This window comes from Sinocyclocheilus rhinocerous, unplaced genomic scaffold (genome assembly GCF_001515625.1).
Source record: "Sinocyclocheilus rhinocerous isolate Xijiao unplaced genomic scaffold, SAMN03320098_v1.1 scaffold1154, whole genome shotgun sequence".
Classification (NCBI taxonomy): Eukaryota; Metazoa; Chordata; class Actinopteri; order Cypriniformes; family Cyprinidae; genus Sinocyclocheilus; species Sinocyclocheilus rhinocerous.
Window position 1 is genome coordinate 994,389 of NW_015627356.1, and position 10,051 is coordinate 1,004,439.

Sequence of the window (10,051 nt, forward strand, 5' to 3'; positions counted from 1 at the left end):
CACACCGTAGATCTTTCCGCTCGCCTGCAGGCGCTCCTCTTCTGCGCCTGTCATATGATCAGCTTCCCGTTTGTTTGTGTTCATGCAGCAAGCTAACTGCTTCCCACTATGAAACCTCCTCATCTGTGTCCAAACTGAACTTGTAATCCACACCGATCCCACCTCAATAACCCAAACAGCCTACAGAGTCCACACAGACAGATCAGAGGGATTTAAAGCTTTAAAAACAGGGTTATAATGTCGATGGAGTACGAGGAGCAGCTAGCCGGAAGCCTGGTGGACTCTTTCCCTAAAGATTTCGGCTACGGCGTGGAAAACATGGATATGATGCAGGAAAACCTGGAAAACTCGCCGTCTGCAGACAATAAACCCAGAATCCTGCTGATGGGACTGAGGCGCAGCGGGAAATCCTCCATCCAGAAGGTCAGATCCCATTGGGATACTGCACTAACAATAAAAGTACCATGGTAAAGCCTTGGATTTGGACACTACCAATATGATAATACCACGCTGTTTTATGAAGTACCAAGGTGTACCATTTCTTACAAAAACACACTGTAGCAGTACCATGGTACAGTAATGGTGTCAGATGCTAGTATGTTGGTTCTTTTACGTATACCGTGAGACGTCCGAGAATACCATGGTACATATTCAAAAACATGATATTACCACGGTACCATAGTGCTGTAGTACCAAAAACTGGACATGTACCACGGTAATAATATATAGTATCATGGAGTACCATTTAAATACAATTGTATATGAATTTCAGTATCATGTTATATTTAGACGTACCACAGTATTACCATCACTTTACTATGGTATCGCTACAGTACTTATAGGGACAGCTACTTTTTTTGGTACTTTTTGAAAGTGTAACCATTATAGCAGTGAACAATAACATGGTATTACCATTTTATATTTTATTTTGTTAGATTAATATTCTTGTATTTATTATTATATAATTTATCTATATTATATATAAAACGTATATTTTTATATAAGTGCTATATAAAGTATACTACTTTTAGGTTATGTTGTACTTTTATGTTATATATCTTTTATTCGGTTAAATATATAGCAGATGGATGGACATTTTATTGAGTGCTTGTTGACTGAAGTCAACATAAAGTTAAATTCCTACTGAATTAAAACAAATTTATATATTTGTTTTGTTAACAAACGTCTAGTGATCATATTGTGCATGATTCATCAGTGTATGCATGTTAAAAGACAAATGCTTTTCTTCATATTTTATCACAATGGAACATCTACTGATTCTGCTGACATAACCGAGTGAAATGCATTTCAAATATTGCTTCATGTTTCATTTAGAACTATAATTGCAAAAGAACATTTCCTTTTATTGTTAAATAACATTTAATGCTGCTTAAAATCCCTCGTCCTCTGGAACTCATTTTCTGTTGGATGTGTTTAGATGAAATAATATTTTTGTCATTTGGGTTTGTAAGATTTTATTTCTGTGCGAGCCTTGTGAATATAATTGAATAAGGAATGAATCCGATATGTTTTATAATATCTGTAGGCTATATGTACATTGCATATTCACCTGTGGTTTAATGTTGTGAATCTCAGGTGGTGTTTCATAAGATGTCCCCGAATGAGACGCTCTTCCTGGAGAGCACCAACAAGATCTACAAGGACGACATCTCTGGCAGTTCCTTCGTGAACTTTCACATATGGGACTTTCCGGGGCAGGTGGACTTTTTCGACCCCACATTCGATTACGAGATGATTTTCAGGGGCACCGGCGCGTTGATTTTCGTCATTGATGCTCAGGTGAGCCGACATCAGCGAAATATGAGGATTCTGAGAGTGATTGTTGTTTAATATGCTTACTTTCATTTGGAATTGGCTCTGTGCCTGGCAAAGACTTTGCAGTTATCTTACCGTTGTGTTTGGATGTGTCTCTCTCTCTCTCTCTATAGGATGACTATGTAGAAGCATTAGGCCGGCTACATCTGACAGTGTCGCGGGCATTCAGGGTGAACCCGGAGATCAATTTCGAGGTGTTTATACACAAGGTGGACGGTTTATCAGACGATCATAAGATAGAGACGCAGAGAGACATTCATCAGAGGGCTAATGATGATCTAGCTGACGCCAGTCTGGAAAAGCTTCACCTCAGGTTGGTCATACTGGTCCTAAAGCCGGATCAATTTGCCATGATACAGTCTAATAACAGATAGTGAGTGTTTGGTAGGATTATTCTGTGCTTTCAGCTGGGTTACAATGATATTCCAGCAAGTTCCAACAGGTAAACAATGTTGTTATAGTTAAATAAAACTAAAAGTATTAAAATAATTTTTCATTAATTGAAATAAAGCTGAAAAAATTTTAATATTAGAAAAAAATTATGATAAAAAGCTGAAATAAAATATTAATATTTGATTAAAAAAATCTATAAGAGAAAATGTTGCCTTGGCAATTGTAGTACTGAGATTACTGAAAGTGAAATAAAAATAAATAAAAGGTAAATAGAAGTATATTCAATGTGTTTATATTGTTTTTAAAATTATATTATTTCAATATAATGTTTACTTTTATTATTAAGCAAATTGGTACACTTCACAGTAAGGTTCCATTTGTTAACATTAATTAACATTAGTTATCAACCTAACAACCAAAAAACTTCTAAAGCATTTATTACTCTTAGTTAATGATGATTCCAACATTTAGTAATACATTATTAAAATCAAAAGTTGTATCTATTAAAGGGGTCATAGGATGCTACATGCACTTTTACAAGTTGTTTGAACTGAAATGTGTGTTGGCAGTGTGTGTACACAACCACCCTATAATGATAAAAATCCACCCAGTTTTTTTTTTTAATCTGGTTAAATGTTTTCCCCTTTCTCAAATCGAGCCGATCTCAGATAAGATGGTAAACAGATTATCTTTTTACCAAGTTCAAGGGGATACCCATATGTTTGGATTGTTTGGAAATCTGTATTATGGGGAGGAGTTGTTAAAAAAAAAAATTTTTTTGAAAAAAAACACCACACAAACAAAAAAAAACCTTGCATCACAGGAAGTGTATTGTGATTTGTCAAAACATTACAATGAAACACGTTTACTGACAACATAAAAGAAACAAATTAACATGTGCTCAAAATTAGCAATTAATGTGTGTTCGGTTGTAAGCGCGGGTGGCTGCTTTTGCAGCCTTTATCACTGACTGGGGTGGCTCCCACTTGTAGCATGGCTCCAAGTTTGCCAACTTGATCTAAAATCATTCTGACATTGACGAGCGCTGTCTGGAGTTTTTTTTTATCATAAATAAATATTGAATTTGGCAGGGACATTTTTCTGCGTGAGAAAATGGATGTGTGGCGTGAGAGCGTGAGAATAGTGTCAATTGCGTGAGTATCAAGCTGAATGCGTGAGAGTTGGCAGCCCTGCCTTTCCCAATAATGTGCTAATTAGCAAGTTTCTCGATGAATGGGGCTAAGGTAAACAGACTCTGAGAGCGAGCAGCTCGGATGAGAGGGGCGGGGTCAGCAGAGCTCATTAACATTTAAAGGAAAATGCTACAAAAACGGCTTGATCTGAAAAGAGCTGTTTTTGACAGGGTAAAAAAGGTGTTTTTTACACTACCATTGAGAAATTTTAACCAAACTATGTTACAGACTTTTCATTAAGACCGTAAAGAATCATATCAACATGTGGAAAATGGGCATCCTATGACCCCGTTAAAGTTATTTTATGGACTAACAATGAACAGTTGTATTTTTATTAACTAACATTAACAAAGGTTAATAAATACTGTAACAATGTATTGCTCATTGTTAGTTAATGTTAGTAAATGCATTAAATATAATTAACAAATGGATCCTTATTGTAAAGTGTTACCAGCAAATTGTTTGAATTCTTCCCTTTTTTGAAGCTCTTTTTCTGGCATTTCTGGATGAAATGAGGGTTATATGAACTGATATATCATGTTAATGTATTCTCTTGATTTGTTTTCAGTTTCTATCTCACCAGCATCTATGATCACTCCATATTTGAGGCCTTCAGTAAGGTGGTCCAGAAACTCATCCCTCAACTGCCCACTCTGGAAAACCTCCTCAACATATTCATTTCTGTATGTACACAGCTGCGTATCCTCATCTTTATTTTCTTCTTTAAATTAAGGAATGTCTCTCTCCAATTCTAAAGTGCAACCTGAGCCAGATTCCTTTTCTTTCTGTACTTGGTCTAGTCAAAATCTGTATTATCTACCACATGCATATTTGTCAATATATTGTTCCCTCTCAGAATTCTGGGATTGAGAAAGCGTTCCTGTTCGATGTGGTCAGTAAAATCTACATCGCCACAGACAGCTCTCCAGTGGACATGCAGTCGTACGAGCTCTGCTGTGACATGATCGATGTCGTCATTGACGTTTCATGTATTTACGGGTGAGAAACTGTGATGCAGTGCTCTATCAACACACTACCGTTCAGAAAGTCTGGGGTCATACGATTTTTTAAAATGTTTTTGAAAGACGTCTCTTATGCTCACCAAGAATGGATTTCTTTAAGCAAACAAACAGTTAAAACAGAAAAATTGTGAAATATTATTATATAAAATAACTATTTTCTATGTTAATATATTTTAAAATGTAATTTATTTCTGTAATGTGAAGTTACATTTTCAGTTTTGTCATTATGATTCTTCAGAAATCATTCTAATATGCCAATTTGCTGCTCAAAAAACATTTCTTATTATTATCAATGTTGAAAACGGTCTTTTTTTTGTATTTAATGTGTCCTTGCTGAATAAAAGTATTAAAGTGCCCCTATGATGCCATTTTTAAGGTTCCTAATATTGTTTTGGGAGTCTCCTACAAGAGCTTTACATGCATGCAAGGTCAAAAAATGCTTTTGTTTTCTCAAAATATGCATTTAATATCACCTCATTTTCCAACGATTCTCAAACGATTCATTCGAAGCAGTTTTAAAATTCAGTCTCTCTAAACCCCTCCTTTCCGTGAGCCTACTCTGCTCTGATTGGTCAGACAGCCCAGTCTGTTGTGATTGGTCTACCGCGTACAGCATGTGTCGGAAACGATACGCCCACTGCCATAGTTGCGTATTTTGAACGGTCGATAGAAAATATAAACATCTATTATTTCTCATACTCACAGGTTGTGATTCATTGAAGCCAAATCACTGGGTACTGAGCCATCTTTCAAGAGCATGCGTTTTGTGAACTCCCCGAGATTAGAGAAGCAGTCGTCAGTAAAATGATGGGAACACACACACAAAAAAGATTGGGGTTTTACTGCTGTATTATAGTGGAAAAAAATAATTTTAACCACTGATTCTTTGCAGCCTCATCTTTCGGAAGTGAAAATCAAACAAATTTACTTTCACAGCGTCTTCTTGACACGAACAGACTACAGTGTTTGAGGGCGGGTCAATTTATTTGTGGCCGGACAACGTAGAACATAGGCGGGCATTATGAAAATGTGTTGCCTGTGACGTGTAGCCGTCACAGAATTGGGATTCGAATTACTGATGACTCGTTTAGACTGTTCAGAGTCGATTCTTTCTTTTGGGAGACAACTTTATTTATCGTGCACTTTCGGCTTTACAACTTTGCAGATCGTTTACATTCTCATACAGCTACATTACACACTGCATGAAAGGCAATATCCGAAATGGCATTTAAGGGCACTTTTATTTCTTTAAAATTGAGCCCAAACTTTTGAACAGTGGTGTATACTACTTAAAAAATATAGTATTTTCTTATCTTTTTTTATGCTGACAATATATAAGATAAATGCTATATATTGTGTCCTCTATTATGTGTTAGAGCTTTTTAAAATCCATTTATTGAATGTTTTTAGCCTAAAAGACGACGGCAATGGTAACGCTTATGATAAAGAGTCTCTGGCCATCATAAAGTTGAACAACACCACAGTGCTTTACCTGAAGGAGGTCACCAAGTTCCTGGCTCTGGTCTGCATCCTGAGAGAAGAGAGCTTTGAGAGAAAAGGTACAGATGTTTGACATGATCATTCGCTGTAGAATATCAGCATGTTTTGTTGACTTGTGTATAGGTAAAGTGTCACGTATAACCATTTTTGGTTCTCCAAAGAACCCTTCAGTGAACAGTTCTTAAAAGAACCATGTGTGAAAACATTTCAAAAATCTAAAGAATCTTTTTTCCCTATAAAGAAACTTCTGTAGAATTTCCATGGATGTTAAAGTTCTTCACTGAACCACAGATTCCAACAGAGGACCATAATTTTTAAGACTGTAGTGTGATCAAATTAACTTAGCAAAAATATTAACTGGTTTTCCCAAACATTTGTTGTTCTTCCATTGCTTGGTCAAGTACATACTCACGCTAGGTGAGATTGGTTGAATAGTTGTTATTTCAGACTGCTCTAACCAACAAAATGATAAAAGCACCACAGTGTTTCTTACTTAAAAGCATCTCGTTTGTAACTCCGAATATGGCTCACGTCTCTATTGCTGCGTTCAAGTCCTCTTGGGACGTTCGTAGTTACGAGTTGACAAGTCGTAATTACGACGTCAGGTGCGTTCAAGTCAGTTTAGTCGGCACAAGATGGCGGTGTACCTTCTTTTAATAAATTACAAGAAAATACAACAGGGTCTGTTAACTCTGCTTATAGAAAATGAAGAGCAAAGAATTCGCATCAGGTGTGTTTTTTTCACCTATAGGTGCAAAAATGATAGCAGTTTTTTACTTGGATTTCATTAACTAGCTGCGTAACAAGAACATGACCAATTTAAGTTTATAGGACAACTAAACTATAAATTTAAACAAAAATTTACCGTCAACTACAGATGTTGCATCCATCGATTCCGCCATGTTTCTCATTGACACGCCCCCAACTCGGAAACTCGGGGCTTAAAGAAAATTTTGAGTTTCCCACTCGTAATAACGACTTTGTGGTGGCGTTCATGTGCGTTCAACTCGTAAATACGATCTATCCGACATGACTTGAACTCACCATATCTTCCACAGGTTTGATAGACTACAACTTCCACTGCTTTCGAAAGGCCATCCACGAGGTATTCAAGGTGAGCAGCTCCACCCAGAGGACAGGAGCGGCGGTGCAGTCCAGCCCACCCAGCAGCAGCGGCAACGGCCTGGCCCGACTCAAATCCACAGCACTGAACGGTACACCCAGGAGCCTGGTTTAACCCAGGACACACGGACCTCTAAGAACACAGGGCCTTCACACTAGTGCGCTGAACGTGTGCCAATGTACACGTGAGATTACTGGAGCGTTTCTCTAGTTATACCTGCTGTTCCAGGACCTGAGAGACACTTCAGGACACTCATACAGGACAGACTACATTGCTGCTTTTTTGTGATATTTTGATGTGTGTGTGTGTGAGAGATAGAGAGAGATTGTGTGCAAGCGCAGCATCAGCTGTTATAGTGGGGGAAATGGGAAATCTTTAGTTTAGCCAACAGAATGAGGCACAATGAAATGATCTAGAATTGTCACACTGAGGAAATACAATCTCAAAACCAGTGAGCTGCCTATCATTTTTATATCATTATGTTTATGGTGGCCAAAAGTGTTGTCTAGGTAAGACACGCTCTCTAAGTTTCGAGGCACAACCCACTTTTCAGAGGTTTGAGGGTGAATTTTACAACAAAAAAAAAAACAACACTTTTTCAAGTGACATTTCACAAACCAATCAAAATGAAAAATTGCTTAAATTATGCCTATTTTTAGGTGCATTAAAATGTTTACATTGTGATAAAACACATTTTACCTAAATTCTCATCGCCGTCAATAAGTCAGAAAATATTACTATTTTATTTTATTATTATTTTTTGTAATTCCCATTATTCACACATTTTCTAGATTTTCATTACTTTAATGTTGTTACAGTAAAATTGTATTATTTAAATCATTATAAAAGTTGTACAATAAATACCATGTAATTCTTTACCATTCAAAAGAATATATTTTTTCACATTTTTTAAAATGAGAATACAGGTTTGTTTTGTTTTGTTTTTTCTTTTTTTTTAAGAATTTGGGTGAAATGTACTTAAATCTTATCAAAACAATGTGACATTTTAAATTAAAAATAGGCTTAATTTTCTTTAAGCAATATATTTCCTATTTCTTGCTTTTGGTTTTGGGGTGAAATATGACCTGGACATGTTAGATTCACTCATGAAACAGATCTTCACTCCCTTTTGTAACAAAATTCCCAGGCAAAACTGTCTTTAAGATTCCAGTTGTTAATATTGGCCTGTGCTGTGACTGTGTTGGCTGCTGCTGTTATATACTTCTGAAACAAGGGGAAAAATAAAGGGAGAAAAGGCTAAAGACGTTTTTTGAACGTCATCATGTCTTTGTGAACTGCCTTACAGCGAAATGAATCACAGACTTTTTTCTTCAGGAATGTATGTTTTTTTCCTGCCAAATTATTCCTCATTTCAATTTGAAATGAATCTGGGAATAAGCATCAGCCCAGACTAACAGCATGTGTGTATTTTGCCATAAAATGCTTCTTGCAAAATTCTGATATGCTGAGAACACAGAATAATGACACTCAAGATTGTTGAACAAGCGATTAATGGTATTATGTTTTCATATGTGAAGTCCCAGGGTCCAAAATAACCCTCTTTCCTTTTTTTATTACATGATTCATTATTTTATTCATTCTCAAAAATTCCCCTTTCATGAATGGATATAATGAGGGCTTGTGTGTGTGTGTGTGTGTGTGTGTGTAAGAGACTCACTGCTGAGTGTGATTGTGTTGAATGATGATTGTTATTGATTGTTGTGTGTGTTTTCCTTTCTTTTTTCTAATAAAGTGTAAAAGAATAAGATATACATTTTTGTGATTGAACTATAATGATTATTGTAAAGATATCAAGAAAATGAGAATTGTTTACTTATGGTATATTTTGTCTCAGAGCTCGCTGATAAATTAAAGCTATATTCATTTGAGCTCTGGTCTCATTCGTGTGTGTGTGTGTGTGTGTGTGTGTGTGTTGCTCTTGTTTCACCTCTAGATGTCTCTGTGTGTCAGGATCAAGATTCAGCAAATTGAAGCATGCAAGCAGGAACTAAACTGAATATAATTTTGAAGAATAAAAAAAGAACAGTATATAGAACAGTATCTGATCAGAATTTAGAGTTAGAACTGTGTTTTTTAATCAATTTGTAATATGTTAAAAATCAACATTTGTTAAATCATATGAGGGTTTCTGCAAGTCTTAAAAAATGTCTTAAAAGTCTTAATTTGCACTATCACAAATTTAGGCCTTAAAACTTCTTAAATCAGAGCAGAAAGTGTTCATGAAGTCATGGCATTAAATTTTGTATGCATTGCAAAAAGAAACTTATATTTAGTTTTCCAATGCAAATATCTAAACATCCTTAAGATAGATTTACTTGAGATGCAAAATAAAGATATAAAGTCTTGTTTTCTGAGGAACTGAACAAAATTAAATGAGTTAAATGAGAGGCTATAAATAAAATTTACATCTGTAAATGTCAAACCGGTTTTCTCTTTGAATTAAGTTGATTTTTCTGAGCCCACTGGCAGATATTTGTTTTTGTTTTAAAGGGGTCATATGATGCGATTTCAATTTTTCCTTTCTCTTTGGAGTGTTACAAGCTCTTGGTGCATAAAGAAGATCTGTAAAGTTGCAAAGACTAAAGTCTCAAATCCAAAGAGATATTCTTTATAAACGTTAAGAGTCAGCCACGCCTACCTAAAACGGCTCGTTCTAATACGCCCGCACATATCTACATCACTATGTGGGAAGATTTGCATAACGCCGCCCAAATGTTCACGCAAAAAAAAGAAGGTAGAAGTAACTTTTATTCTCACTGTAGTATTGTTGCCGCCGCCTCCATGTCGTAAAGGCGCTGTGTGTTTCGTTGTGAAAGCGAAACTACTTTGTTTGGTCTTCCAAAAGAGGACGATATCTGCTTCATCATGCCTAGAGCTGATCTATGCTGGTCGCTGAGGGAATACATCAACTTACTGTGGATCGCCGGATCGACTTTCACCGTGGACGAAGCGGAGTCAAGCCC

The 10,051-nt window shown here is 36.2% G+C and overlaps 1 protein-coding gene across 1 annotated transcript; it reads left to right on the forward strand.

Moving 5' to 3' along the window:
• Nucleotides 1-7,813, forward strand: rragcb (Ras-related GTP binding Cb). The gene is made up of 7 exons (XM_016537080.1): nucleotides 1-423; nucleotides 1,597-1,800; nucleotides 1,950-2,149; nucleotides 3,991-4,105; nucleotides 4,279-4,421; nucleotides 5,855-6,003; nucleotides 7,003-7,813. Exons 1-7 carry the CDS (start codon nucleotides 238-240, stop codon nucleotides 7,179-7,181), a joined length of 1,176 nt encoding a protein of 391 aa, XP_016392566.1. The 5' UTR covers nucleotides 1-237; the 3' UTR covers nucleotides 7,182-7,813.
• Nucleotides 7,814-10,051: the final 2,238 nt, after the last annotated feature.